The sequence below is a fragment of the Hippichthys cyanospilos genome, chromosome 12 (assembly GCF_059441005.1).
Source record: "Hippichthys cyanospilos isolate Australia breed blue-spotted pipefish chromosome 12, RoL_Hcya_1.0, whole genome shotgun sequence".
NCBI lineage: Eukaryota > Metazoa > Chordata > Actinopteri > Syngnathiformes > Syngnathidae > Hippichthys > Hippichthys cyanospilos.
The window spans coordinates 8,386,059-8,401,684 of NC_142380.1; the positions used below are offsets into that span (position 1 = coordinate 8,386,059).

General features: G+C 37.9%; 1 protein-coding gene across 1 annotated transcript in view; it reads right to left on the reverse strand.

Moving 5' to 3' along the window:
• The window catches only part of piezo2b (piezo-type mechanosensitive ion channel component 2b), a 54,928-nt gene extending 39,539 nt beyond the window's left edge, over positions 1–15,389 (reverse strand). The window contains exons 1-4 of the mRNA XM_088429932.1: positions 15,128–15,389; positions 14,901–15,043; positions 6,213–6,308; positions 3,171–3,296 (exon numbers count right to left, since the gene is read on the reverse strand). Of these exons, the coding sequence (XP_088286058.1) occupies positions 3,171–3,296; positions 6,213–6,308; positions 14,901–14,964 (286 nt within the window). The 5' untranslated portion in view covers positions 14,965–15,043; positions 15,128–15,389. The remainder of the gene's footprint in view (positions 1–3,170; positions 3,297–6,212; positions 6,309–14,900; positions 15,044–15,127) is intronic.
• Between the last annotated feature and the right edge of the window lie 237 nt (positions 15,390–15,626).

Genomic DNA, 15,626 nt, shown 5'->3' on the forward strand with positions numbered 1-15,626 from the left:
AACTTGAGATATTCTCTCTAGTCAAATAAATTTACAGTAATTATTCAAAATATTGAGTTGTATGCAAGGGAAAGTTATATATGGTTCATTTCTGTTGGATAGACACGTTGTAAGCATGATGTGAATGTGATGCATTTCCAAAACAATAAATAGGAATGTATTTGCAAATGACCGGGTTTTGCTCAATTATCCAGAAGGTTGAAAAAATAAAAATACATAAATACATTTGAAAAAGGTGCTGTAACAAAAATGCATTCATTAAACTGGAAACAAATGCCCTTTTTAACCAATATGTTGATCATACATGAAAAATTACATTTCAAAATTAAATTGAAAACGCGTCACTTTACCTGTAACATAATAAAAGGTATAAATATGATACAAGTGTTGAACATTAGGGTTGTAAAAACCATTACCTCAATAACTTCCAGACCATTTTAGACTCTCCTCAAGACCAACACAGAAAAATTTAGATAGATAGATGTAATAGATGTATAGATGTATAGATGTATAGATGTATAGATGTATAGATGTATAGATAGATAGATAGATAGATAGATAGATAGATAGATAGATAGATAGATAGATAGATAGATAGATAGATAGATAGATAGACAGATAGACATTGGTATCTAGTATTGTATTTTTGGACCCATATACAAATGATTTTGGACGTGAATGAGTTAAATATGAGGGGGGAAATGAAAGCGTGGCGCGAAAGGTGCATTTTTCTGCCTTGAGGATCATTTCCTGCATTTCCAATGCCTCCCTTATCTGAGCTTTCTAAATCTGGTATTCAAGCCCTTGACAGTCTTTTCCTTTTGGCTCGGCTATGGCGTAAACAAGGAGTCTTACTTCACACTGTCCCGCCTCTGTCCCTCCCTTTGGGAGACCTTGCAGTTCCTCTTGAAGGGAGTAGGACAGAGGATACCCTCAGCAGCTCCGGCTGCCCCCGGGGGTCGTCCACTGGTCACCGCCTTTCCCCTAACACTCCGCCGTCATTCCTCTGTGCTGACTCAACATGCTGCAAGTGTGTGTGCGCGTTTACAAATAGTTTCGGGGCTTGTGTGTTGTTAACGGTCAAAGAAAAGATGGGTGGAGCAGGCTGAAGGGAGGAGGAAGCGGGGGCGTCTTATCATGTCCGAGCTGTCACGTTTTACTCATTTTCCTGCCACACCCCACTGTCGTCTCAAGACCACAATTTTTTGACAACTACGCTACATGCCACACAGTACACAGTACAGTAGACAACACCAAGAAAAAAAACAATCTGTACTTTGCGGATTTCAGCTATTGCAAGTCTTTTGAGGAACGTAACCCCCGCAATAAAATGAGGAACTGCTGTCTTCTGTAAAAACATTTAACAAAAAACTATAGATTTTCAATTCTTCTGATATGTAATCATAAAAAATCCACGAATGAACTGTCCATATGATTGATATCAGTAATGATACCGGTACCTTGTATCAAGTACTCAATGGTCCCTAAAAGATAAAAGTCAAATTGAACTGTAATTGTACTGTAAAACTGTATTTGTTACATTACTTAATATATTGTATCTGATTTAATTTTTCATACTCAACAACAGAAATAAAGAAAGAAAAAAAATCAAGAACACACTTTTAAAACAGTGCATTAAAATTAAAACAAATCAATTCAGTAAATACCAAAGACATATTTAAATGTCTTTACAGAGTCCAGTCACTCTATTCCAGGTACTCATTTACAGTTTTACAAATATTTTTAAATACAGTATTGTAAAAAAGGCAGGGTCTGAAAATAGTTTTCTGAATGAGTCAATATTTAAAAGAAACTATATGTATGAGAAGCATTTTTATTTGTTAAATCATGATGAAATATGATACAAATTGAACTCATTCTCATCCATCTATTAACAACTTCAAAACATGGAAAAAGAACATGCTACATAGATTTATGGTACGTTATGCAACAGCGTATATACTCCTTAGAAATTAAGCAGACGCATGAGTCGGATTTATTTCCCAGGACATCAGTGTGTACAGTCTACATGTGATCCAACACATATGTTGTGTGGCATTATTTGTAAATAATTATGAAATATATGAAAAGGTTTCATACAGTAGTAAAAAGAAATGTTTGTATAAATAAAGGCCTTGACCTATTAAACACATTACTCCCAAATAAATAAAAAAGGTTCTGCAGTAGTGGTAAACAATGTTAAAAAATAAATAAGGTGAAATTTTAAACCCTTAATAGCTTCAAAAAATGAATTTGATGTGATTATCCGCATCTCTGAGCCATGTTTATTCATGAAAATGAGCGTCATACATAGAAAATGAATAGAAGTATAATGTGGAGTGATCATTTTCCGTGAACGCTGAGCGACATGTCTTAATTACGCTGAGTAACTTCATTTGAGAAGATAATCTCTTAATGGAGCTTTCCACCTTCCTGGCAGCCGACTGAACATTTTCATTAAGTCAATTTTGTGAAGGAAGAAGCACTTTTTGCTCTACAATGATTTCCATGCTGGAGTTCCAGCCACCAATCACTGACGCTGAGAGGAAAGTGTTGGGATTCTCCTCGCAAAGATGTTTGCTTGTCTTTTGTTAAGCAAACTATTTATTGCCATTAAAAATATTTTATTCTGCCCTGCCAGTCTTAAATGATTATTATTGCATCTGTGGAATATGAATTAAGCTGCAAAAAATAGCTGTTTTCATGCATTTTAGGGGGACAAACATTTTGCTACATTCTGTCAACGGGCAATGACATCACAGTTGCTCAGGCGCATGTAACAACCAATCATGGCCCTGCTTGCAAACATCACATGATCAAAGTCAGAAAATAGGTGAGCTGTGATCGAACATTGAGCTTAGGGCTGTGACGACATTTTCAGTCGACAACAACTGACAAAATGGCCGACCCCCCCCCCCCCCCCAGAAGGATAAAAACCGGTGGACTTTCCTAATTAATTCAATTTTCACCAAAGCAATATTAAATCCTTGACTCTCAACACTGACATAACATTTAAAAAATGTAAATAAGTACATGTGATTGAATGGCTGGATTCTACAAAGACGTATGGCGCATTTAGACTGGTGGTAGCGTAAAAAGAAAGTTAGTGTAAAAAGACTTTTTTTTTTTAAAAAGCTGAAAGTCATTTTAGCCCTCTGCATGCTACTTACAGTTGAAGTCGGAGCTGATGGAGCTACCGGCCAGGAGGCTGTTGACCGTAATCTGATAAATGATGTGCAGCAGCAGGAAGGACACACTGGTGAAGCACAGTGACTGCAGCAGGCGCCCTGTGTAGCCTGGATGGAGGACAACAACCTTGGTCACAATCGAAGCACCAGAATTCATCGGATTTTTTTTGCGTTTTATTTTTTATTTTTAAGTCGGGACACAGAGCAAGACGGTATTTGTGTTTAGCATTACAGTTTTGTCTTGCTTAAAACCTTGCTCGAATTAAAACCTTGCTAAAATTCGAACATACGGCCCACGGGTCGGATCTGGCTCACAACAAGGTTGAATTCGGCCCACAGAAAAATTTTGTGGTGCATTAAAAAAAAAAAAAAACACACACATAAGCGACCGTAATTGTTTTTAAGTTAAACACTATAATTTTACAAGTCCTACCCTCTTGAGAAAAGATTTTCCTCCTTGTGGCTCTTGAGCTAAAATGAATTTGACGCCCATGGTCGAGGCAATCAATCCTAGGTATCCATTTATTTCTTTACTAAAATGGCTGGAACAAGGAGTTAAGTAGTTAGTGAATATTGTTAACTAAGTACCTACAATTAAATATCCAGCCTGTGGGTTTGAATGAGACAAAAACAAGGTAAGCCCTCAAAACGGATATCCACATTTGACTTTGAAATCCAGCTTCAGTACCAGATCTTTCCTGAAAACTCCCCGTGACGAAAACGCATAAAATGTAGCATAGCGTGCTAGTCAGCATGCCCCCCAGGTGGAGATATGGACTGTGCAAGCGCCTAGTGGTCCCACTTAACGAGCTTCCCGAGAGCCACATGTTCTTCCCAAGGCTGCCCTCAAATTGCAGAATGCTGCCACAGCTGCTGTGCACATGGAAAGCCTTTTATAGCGCGCCGACAGGTATTTGAGGAAAACGTTACCAGGAGACTGCACAACAATCTAACGCCTTTGATAGAGATCTTGGGACTGGTTTTTGGCGTTAGCGTATTCAAGTATTACATGGTGTGGTGGTTCTTGTGGAAACATTCCCCCATTGGATCTTGATATTTGGTGCTCCTTCCTTCTCCTCACTACAGGGGGGTATCATCTGGTTTTACAGTACCCTGGCTCATGTTGAAGCGCTAGAGGTGGGACCTTATCAAATCTGCTCTACAGACCACAGCAAGCACATTAAAACCTTCTGCGATTCGTGCTAATTTCCCAACGCGATTCCCCGGGGGGGAAAGTCCGGAAAAGAACGCTTGTAAACGGGGTGGCACGGGGGAGGGTTTTGCTGGATTCATTTTGTACAGGGGTTTAGGTTGCCTTGCACTCATCGTGGGTTCATTTTGATTTTCACATGATGCTTGAGACATCATCCCAGGAGAACTTTTGAGCCGTTTCCCTAACAGAAGCCATTGTCTGGCCTAAGAATTCCGGCTTGCTCACAAATTTGATACAACCTTTGAGCATCATCTGAGCAACGTTTCAGGTGTGGTATTGTCTAGTCTCCGTTGTGCCAAATATATATATATATATATATATATATATATATATGTATAAAAAAAAAAATTAAAGCCCCTATCCTACAGACAGATGTTTGCAACAGATGTTTTTTGATGGAGGTAGAAGTTGTTACGTTTGCAAATATTCCTAAGACATTTTTAAATATTTCTAATGGTATTTCTTTAAAAAAAAAATGTTTGAGAGGGTTTTGAGTTTTTAAAAAAGTTTGGTGTGACCCTGGAAAAAAAACCCTAACGTGAAACTGACACACTTATCGCTCAGTGGGATAGGAGGGAAATCTCCAAATATCAATAAATAAATTCATCAATTCATTCATAAACCTGATAATATTAAAATGTGGGTGGGGCTAAATTACAAATAAAAAATCTAATAAAAAAAGATAAAAAATAAAAAAATAAATAAAAAAAACTAAATATGAAGAAATATTGAAAAATAAAGAAAGGAAAAATAAACTATAAATACATAACTAAATGGGTGCTGAACTTTGAATATTGCACACTGTAACTTTAATTGTAACATCACCATTCACCACTAGATGGCAGATGTGGATTAGTTGCAATTGGACTTGGTTTTAAATCGTACTTTAAAATATTCCAAATGAAAAAATACTAGGCCTATTCATGGGATAGTCCATGGCAAACAGTACCTCAATAATATTAGAAATTTGAGTGAATTTTAGAGGGGCTAAATGCGAAAAAAAAAAAAAAAGTTAAACATTCAAAAATGTTTTGCTGTGTGCCCCCAAACAAGGAAGACAACATGTACCAATAATTATTCATCAAAAATTTGCAGTACAGTCCCACCCCTCACGTGTGAATGCGCAAATCCAATTTATGAAGATTTGATCTTGACAAACTTGTGTGCCTCTTGTTTTACCTGCGTTATAACACGCAGCCTTTCCTCAGTCGATGAATTAGGCCCATATTTCAGTTGCCGAAAGTTAATATTGCTTAGTGCAGTGGCTGTAATCATAAAAATGGTCCACCATCGATCTTGCATTAATCCAATTTGCTTGAGGGGAAGGAGAAACATCTGAGACGCCAAACAAAAAAACGAAAACAAAAACAAAACAAAACAAAACCAAAAAAAAAAAATCGAGTGCGAGTGACTTGTTTTGGACTGTATTTATGAAAAAGAAAAAGGAGGGTAAAAGCTTTTTTGGCTTTAATTGCGAGGAATGTTTTGAGGCCTCATTGAACGATTATGAATCGTAATGGTTGTCAATCCCGATGCCGTTTAACTCAAACGATCCTTCAACTTGAACTCCTATGAATTTAAAACGACCGCTGAGGTTTGGACTGCGGTGGCCAAGCAGAACACTTCTTAAGATGGAGGAAACCACCCGTTGCTGTCAAAAATATATCAAGACATCTCGGGGCAGCTGAAATAACAATCAGGAAGCCGAGCGGCGCAGCCGAAGTGGACCACTTACATGCTCATCAATAGTTAAAGAGACAAGGAAGGGGAATGTTCACAGATCCCATCCACGAGTCCGAAACACGTCTTACCCTGCATGGTGGTGCACGTGGGCTCGGGGAAGAGGGGAAGAAGCAGGAGGTAAATGAGGTAGATGAAGGACAGGACGTTGTACCTGAAGAGACAAGCTGAGGACACACAAAAGAACAGAAGAACGTTAGTGGTGCTCTAGTCATATGATGAGGAGCTAATGTTAGCAGGTGTGTTCATTTTGCTGTCGTTTCAAAACGAAGACCGAAGTTAGCACGTGTATTTATTTTCTTGCTTTTATACAGTCATGTATCGGAAGAAAGTTGAGCGTTTAAAAAAAAAAAAAAGACACGCTAACGTTAGCGTTAGTGCGAAGTTTTTCCGAGCTCTGTGTCTGAAGAAAAGTGCTGAGGGTTTGGCAGAAAATGTTAAGCTAACGTGAACTTTGTTTCAAGGCTCAAAAGATTTTTTTGTCTTTTGCAGAGCAGTTTAGTGAATGCTTAGCGCATGTATTACTTTTCTAGTTTTGAAATTGGAGGGCTTAAAATTAGACAAGCTAACATTAGCCTAAGCGTACAGTTATCGTTCCAAGCTCTTTGTATTCTTAAGAAATGTGGAGTGTGGTCTAAAATGCTATGCTAACGTTAGCTTTGGTGTTCATTTTAAAGCTAAAAAGATTATTTTTTTCTCTTGCAGAGCAGTTTCATGAATGCTGAACTAGTGTTAGCGTATGTATAAATTTCCTTGTTTAGAAATGAAAACATTAAAAAAAAAGCTAATGTTAGAGTAAGTGTGCAATTATTATTCCAAGCTGCGTGTCTTTGAATGCTATGCTAATGTTAGCTTGGGGCTTAATTTCATTAAAATATGTATTTTTTAATTTGCAAAGCAGTTTTATTATTATTATTACAGAGTTAAGTCTAACAGAACCTGGTCCTCTTGAACCCAAACTAAGTTGAGTTCATAAACCATTTGGGACCTCATATTTTACATGAGGCAAAGAGTCAAAAATTAACAAAGCAAACATCCAATTCTGAGCATTGCATTTTGGAGGGGTCATTTACCAGGTATAAGTAAAAAGGTAAGGTAAAAAACGTGGCCACATCAAGCGCATTAGTCAGCCAGTCAAGCCATTTCCTGTTATGCCAGTGGAGGATGCATCGCTACAAATGACACACACCTACTTTAGAGCAACATGTTCAAACACTTAAGTGAAAACATGCACTTCAAGTACAGTATGAACGTATTGATTGATTGGAAGTGTGCTCCGGATCACGTCATCGGTCGTTTGACGGTCACGTGATGCAGTTTGAACAAACCGTTCCTCCTCAGTGGCACTAATTTTTTTTCAAAAGCATTCAGCAAAATTCCCCATCTTATCCTGTTTGTTGCACGGGTGACTCACTACGGAAATTATGTTATTTTCATTGGGAACAACAGCTGTTCAATACCACCCTTTCAGACCTATACTGTACCAGTAGGAGTACTCAAATATTGAGTAGTCACCGATACTATGTACCGATATTACTAGTACTTTGGATACACTAATCTTCCAAACCCCCAAAATGAGAGAACATTTAATAAAGAAAAAACAAAAAAAATAAAAAAGGGTTCGAGCTTTCCCAATATAACATTTTGCTCAAAATTTCCTGATATTAAGCATAATCAGCAAAAATTTAGAGCTATGCAAAAGCGGCCAACTCAAAAGGTTAAAATAATATTTTGGAAAGTTTTGATTTTGATGTTTGTTTTTGTTTCTGTGAAAATAAAACATATTTGGCCCATTTTTCAACATATCTAAACATTTATAAAATGAAGGATATTTTTGCAGTACATTGAAAGATGTTGATCGTTCCTTTCTCAGGTATTTTGCAATTTAGACCTCAAGCGTCTTCATTTGATTGCCCATGCTGTTTGCGAGCAATTATGAATTTTGAGAATTGGGCTGTTATAATTCTACTTTACATACATACATACATACATAATAATGTGTCGCCACCCATGACCTGGAGCTAGACTGGGTGAAGCGGCGCCATTTTCAAGTCACCATTGAATTGTAGTGTCTGAGAAAATGTAGGCCAAAGCTCAAAAGTAAGCATGCGGTTTGATAATGCCTCATGCACTGATCAGTCCCAGCAATGTTAGTGGAGAAAAACAACAGATTACTGTTTAAAGCTGTAAAAAAAAAAACATCTTTTTTTTAAAAGCCATACAACCACTTTTGAATTTATTATATCATGCCCACGTCCCTCCTGTCTCTCTTTTTTTTTTTTTGGTTGTGTGCAGAGTCCTCTCAGGTTCTGTCTTTGTGCTCTAAAATCAACAAGGCCGTCATTAACAAGCTGAAAAAATTACACTCGACTGCTAAAAAATGCGGCTTTTATTTATCTTTGCACACTCAAAGGTCCCATTCACCAACATTTGCCTTGGCTCCCCGTATTGCTCCAAGTGAGTGCTCTCACACTGAAAGACTAATCTAATTATTAAGAATATACAGTACGTAACCCTCCAACTAACTGAAAAAAAATATATATATAATAACAGGAGCCAAGCGTTTTGAAGTATTTATCGGCAGACTTTTGACCGCATGCTCCCCGTCTGCTTTTGGTGAGTCAACGACCAAGGATCCATAAAAAATAATAATAACCGCCTTTTGTTTTCACATATCACATGAAGCAAAAAAGTTGAATCGGGCTTTTGTCTGTCTCGTCTTTTAAAAAAACCACAAAAGCTCCCACGAAACCACAAAGAAGGCAGAGTTTGGGGCCCAGAAATATAAACGAATGTTAAGGAGGTGCAGCGCAGCACCGCGGGCGATAAGTGAGGAATTCTAGACGAGCTAAAGATCTTTTTTTTTTTCTTTTGACAGAAATGTATCAAGTCACTCCTGCGCAGTTAACTCCACGTTTGCCTTTGGTATACTTAACCCTTGTGCAGTAATTTAACTATTTTTGGGTCATTTTCTTCAAAATCCTCCTGGCAGTGTTTTAGCCAAGGAATGGCACACTCCTGGTAGTGCGATAACTAAGTGGTTGTGCCATGTTGAACTTTGACGTCGTCAACATCTGGGTGAAATTTCAGCTATCTAGTGTCTTCTTTCAATGCGTCACCTTGAATGTGAAATACCGCACAAGGATCAAATAATAGACAAAAACTGATTTTTAACAATTGTTAATAAAATAGATGATTTATTCTGGGCAGTTTTTTTGTTTGTGCAACTTGAAAGGGGAGTGAATAATGCCAACGAGCCACTAAAAGTTCGATTAGCGAGTACTAGCGCCGTAGTTTGCCTTCAATAGACTTCATTCAGTCATGTATTTGTTGTTAGGACTGCTTAAATAATTACATACGTTTGTGCATCATGCTTATATGACTAATGCTAACCAGCAACTAAAAGCTCAAGCTAATTTAACAGACTAACAGCAAAGTAAACATGAGTCACGCTTTTGTTGTTTTGCAAACTTCAATTATGAAGTCGTCGTAATGTAGCTAATTCTACTTAGCTAGCTAGCAAGTAAATTGTTGAGTGGAGAGTAATTGTTTGTTGGTTTGCCTTTACTAGACATAATTTAATCATGTATTTGTTGTTTTCCTGCTTTATTAAGATTGCGTGTCAAGCTAGTGTGGCTGATGCTAACAAACTGCTCAAAGCTCAAGCTAGTTTGGTAAACTAACAGCAAATCAAATGTGAGTCACACTGTCGTTGTTTCTCAATTATGGAGTCGCGCTAATGTAGCAAGCTAGTTTACCTTTAAAAGACCGGATAAAAGTGTGCATCTCTTGTCTGCGCGATTTAAATAATTAAGGCTGTGAGTCATGCTAATGTGGCTAGTGCTAACTACCCACTAAAAGTAAACATGAGCAAAGCAAACATGAGTCGCGCTTTAGTTGTTTTTCAAGCTTTAACTATGAAGTCATGTTAATGTGGCTAACGGCACAGTTGTTGAGTGGCAAGTGGCAGTGCGCTAGTTTGTGCTTAATCAATTTGAACAGCAAAATTTGAGGCACGATTTTGTTCTTCACAAGTTGCTAATGTTGATAACGCTAAGTAGCCACTAAAAAGTCAAGTTGTGTGTGTTATGCATTTGCAGTATGTTCTGCTCAAATAATTTAGTTTGTAAGTCATACTAATGTTGGTAATACAAAGTTTTAAAAGACTAAATGCACACGCAAATCAGGTTTTGTTGTTTGTCTTACTTTTGCGCCTAAAGCTAGCTAGGCAATCAGACAGAGTCGCAAGTTGTAGCACACTAGTTTGAGTTAAGCTGCTAGCAAATTTTCTTTGCTAATGATCAGTGGGTAACTCAAACATAATGACAAATACGAGTGTATATACAATAATCGGAATGCAAAAATGACAAATAAACCACAATAAACTTTAATTCACGTCAACTTTATGAGTCGTGCTAATGTGACTAATGCTATCTAGCCACTACCAGTTGCAAAAACAACTATTGTAAATCCCCCCGCTTAACATGAATATATATTTGCAGGATGATGCGCTGAGTAAATTGTTTACTTTTGAGGCGCTCATTAGCAACAGCGAGGAGCTTAGCTAAGGGGAAAAGAAATGCGAGATATCGTCATCATAACATGCAAGTATCCACATTGTGTAAGAGCATACAGGTGCTAAACCAGCTGTGGTGGCTGTTGTTTGGGTGCCGTACATGTTATGTACACAAGGACTTTGCGCTTTCAAAAGAGGTGATGTTAGATGGCCGTCAGGGAGGCAAAAGGGTTAAAAAAAGCGACTACGCAACATGAGCGGTGCTTGCGAGGATGTGCGGGAGCGTGCTGGCGGACGGGAAGGAAGCGGCAGGTGTTTGAGTCCCAGAAACAAAAACATCTGCTGCAGTCTGTCGTCACCCTGAGGCCCCGACTTTGGTCACTTTTATCCCTTGGCAGCAAATGCACTAAACAATCAAAGGCCTATATATATATATTATTATTATTATTATTTACAAAAAAGTATTTAAACAGTGGCGGAGGTGTCAATTTCTTTCCTTTTGTCATATTGTGTGGAGGCTTTCTACAGATTAGAAATGGAACCTAGGCAGGTTTGTATACTGATTTTTAATCAGTTTTATCATAAACTGAACATTCATATCTTGTTCATATCTTGCTTGAATGTAACTCATTCAATCCCAAAGACATATTTTCTACACAGTTATGATGCGTCTAGACATCCAATCCTATGTTGTTGTTGTTTTTTGTTTTTTTTCCGAAAGTATCGTTAAAAAAAAAAAAAAAAAAGTGAAATAGCTGTTTCTGAATGAGTTAAGTTGTATGCCACGGATACCCCTTGGACGTCGAACTACTGTAGTACACATATTTAAATCTGAAATTATTTAAGCTTATCCAGTAACTGTACTGCTATCCCTTCCCGTTTCCATCCCTTAGCTCTAGTCGGGATCAGAGAGCGACGTGTTTGCCCTTGGATTCGCGAGTGAAGCCTGTAGCTGACCAAACACGAGAACAAGCAGAGTTTCTACTTGAAATTTCAATTTATTACAAAATAAATATAAGTAAGAGATTTATAACGCTCTGCTGCTGCTATTTCCCTTCGCGTCTCGCTAACAGCGTGTGTGAGTTTCATGAGCTTGACTGCACAGCCAATCTGTCAATCAGCTGTCTTGCAAACATGTCTTGTAAGCCTCTAGCATTCTGCCACTTTTGCAAAACACCTATTTCACGATTTAGCTATTTTTCACATCCTTGACTTTTAAAATGATGAATAATCCAAATAATTTGATTTATTGCCCAGCCCTAAATTGAGATGCACATCGAAGAAGGACCTTGACCGATGACATGATCAGCATCATCACCGTCTGCCGCCACGGCCGCATACTATATGATAAGTTCCACTTTACATTTCCAGCCGTTTCCTGTCGGCGGCGACGGACAGGAGTGCTCGTTTTTGCACTCCCAAAAAGCCATAAATTATTAAAAAGATATGCTTACGATAAAAGGCAAGTCAATTCTCTCACTGGCAAGCCGCATTATTAATTCATGCTGTTAAAACGGCTTTCCACCAATTAATGGAGCCCATGCATGACCTCGCAATGGCTTCTGGAAATAACGACGCTGCGGTGATGTGCTTGTACATTACAGCGGGGCTTACGCTCTTAAAAAATAAATAAATAAGTAAAAACACAGGCTAGCACCTTGGTGACTTCTTTACGCATTTGTGGCCTGACCACAAAATGGCCGCTTAAATGCCCAAAAGTAAACAGCACTTAATTGAGGCTGGGAGCATCACGTGACCGCACCTCGAATGAATTACTCGATGAACAAAAGCCGCCAAGTGGAACATGAAAGAGTTACCACTAGTCATGCTCGCATATGCAAACAAAACTTGGGGGTTAGTCTCCGTGAGCAAAAGGTTAACTCCACAAGTGCAACATATATATATTCATAAAAATAACATGTAAAAAACATTTATAAAACAAAAAATACTTTAAAAATAATTAAAGTGAGAGTATCACTTCACAGCTTCAACAGAAGATTTGATCATTTCTGAAAGGATGAGTAGCTTTACTTTATTTTACTTTTATTAATTTGTACTAAAACTGCAGCATTTAACTTTTTTTTAAATATAAAAACATAAATTGACATGGAAAGGCAGAGTTTTTGGTTCAATGGATAATATTCACAAAATGAATTTAACTACAAATAAAATATTTAAAAACTCTCATTCATACACTTGGAAAGGCATAGCATTTTTGTTTATTAACTTGAATGCCGTAAATTATATTGTGTTAAAAATTAATATGAATAAAATGATATAATATAGCAAAAATGTGTGTGTATGTGTGTGTGTACAAATTATTCATTTCATTAACTCTTAATAATACCAATACATTGCCTCTACAAACAGCTTTGTGTCCTGTAGTTCATTAGATCTGTTAAAACCTTCGAAGGATGAGCAATTTTATTTCCATTTACTTGTATGTTGCGGAAAATAACTAACACACGAGCTTATTTTATGTGCTACAAGTTACATACAAGTGCAATAAAAACTTAATTCAAGAGCAAGCAGTTCAGATTGAGAATGCTGAGGTAAATAAACAAGCATCAATCACGTCAGACTCGGTGGAATTTTCAACATAAGGTCAAAACTCACTGACAGATTTAGTAGAAGACCTTGTGTGCCTTATTTTCAATGGCCGTCACTTTCATGTAAAAAAAGTAGCAAAGGTCCTTTTCTCCAAACATCCCCGAATGCGGCTTTACTCCTCACAGTGGCTAATTTAACTTCTCATAAATATTGTGACTACAAACAACTTAAAGGTAAAGGAATAATTTGGGGTTCGATAGTGTTTAAGTACTTTTATATCTTTAATTCGCTCATAGAGATGTAAATTGTGTGAAAGGCCATTTTTACCCGGTGTCTTGAAGGCAACATTCCTTACAAGACAGAGTTGTCCTTGAGAGTGCATTCCCATGCCAGCTTGTGGATCATATTAAGCTAAAGTGAGTTGAAAATCCTTTTTATGACAGTAAAACATACAGTAGCTAATTGTTGTAATTGTTGTTTTTTTTTTTAAAGAAAAAAACTTTAAAAATGTGAAAAAACAAGGCATCTATCTCCGAGGAGCAATCAAAATGATTCAAAGAAGTAGGGATGGGGAATTTATAGAATTATTTAAATTATTTAGTCGGTTTAAAATTCAACAATTTGAAAATTAGCTCAATTTTGAAATTGAGGTTTTGCAACACTTATTGACCACTTAACTGTGGTTATTTAAGCTATGTACAAGCTACAGATATTTACATGAAAACTTTAATCACATCACATCACATCAACTTTTTTATGTCGAAATGTTTTAAGATAAATGTTTGTTGGGTTTATTAGTTTGATAAAAAGTTAATAATGAAGATGTCTAATTTGGGATTGCTAAAAAAAAACAACCTCCTTAAATCAACTTTCTATTTCCTGCAGCCCAAAGCTTCAAAATGTAATCCGTGTGAGAAAATATGGGATTAGTAGATGATGCGAACCGATGAAAAGTTGAACGTGCCAAAACTTTCAACACTTTCTTAAAACTGGGGATTTCAATTTAGCAACATTCAAACTGTTGTAACCTTGTCCAATTTTGAGCTACCTCCATGAATTGTATATTATTTTAAAGGAATTACGTGCAGAATTGGAAGATATTTCGATTTACATTTTTTAAAACATAAGCCTGATTTGGGGAAAACGCATCACATATAAAGAATATATAATTGCACACTTTTTTTATCTTTAAGAAATTAAATGACATTTTTAGTGGCCCTAGCATCCTTTCATTTTTTTCTAAATTTGGACACCCCTGCGTTGATTAACAATAACTTAGTTATGAATTAATACATCCACAAAGTGATTATGGTGGCAGTAGTTTTGCACAGCGACCATGAAGGCAACATTTATGGAATATTATAGTTGAAATGTTACCTTTAAGAAAGCTGGGTAAAAGTCTTCTTTTCTTGTTACATTGCTACGCATCAATTCGACGGGTTATGCCTAATATCATTTTCCCCGTCAGACGTAAAGACAACATTACTGTAGTTTATATGCTGCCTTCAATGAAACTGGGGAAAGTTGTACTTTTGGGGGGTTTACGACAATATGAAAGTAAATTACGCTTCAAGTGTTGATTGTAAACATCTTATCAGCGCTGTTTAGTGAAAGGGTGTAAACAAGTGGGTGACGTCACTCCCAAGTCCAAAGGCGAAACGCGAAGTATTAAAAAAATGAATTAAAAACTCACCGGCTGCGAGGCAGGCGGGCAAGAGCAGCCTGAAGACCAGCCCGCACACCACCTCCGAGGCCATGGCGCCTCTGGCCGGCGACAAGAAACTCTGTCTCGCTTGCTCGCTCTTTGTCTCTCGTTAGAGTCTCCCTCTCATCCCCCTTCCGAAAAAAAAGTGTCTCAAATTCCGGCGGCTGTCACGGGTGGACGCCTCTCCATCAGTCGGCTGTGGCCGAAGGAGACACCTGAGTGGCGGCTTGTCCAAGGCGGCGAGAGGAGGCCACTTCCAGGCTTCATTATCACCATCCACACCCGGCAGCTCATCGCCGAAAAGTCTCTCTTTTTTTTTTTTGTCGGGCGCCGCGTTCAAGTCATGTTTGCCACTCAGGTGGGCAAACGGTGGCGTGGGGAAATAGGAGAGAAGCAACAGGTCGTCACGTTGAAGGAAAACTTTGTTGCAGAGACGAAAAGTGAGATTGTTGAGACTTTCCTACACTTAGTGGAGGTCCACTTTTCCTCGCTGTGCGTCCTTGCGTGGATTTCACACTTTTGAGTGGGACTGGGCGAGCGCGTGGGCTGTGCTAGCCTTATCGGGAGGGTAACTTGTGATTGGCATATATGTCTACCAATCAAAAGGCTTTCCTGTAGTTTGAGACGCCACCTTCGAATGATGATTGGCGGGAGAGGAAAGGAGGGATGGGGGAGCTACCAAACGACAACTTGTAGCATAAATATAAGCAACGT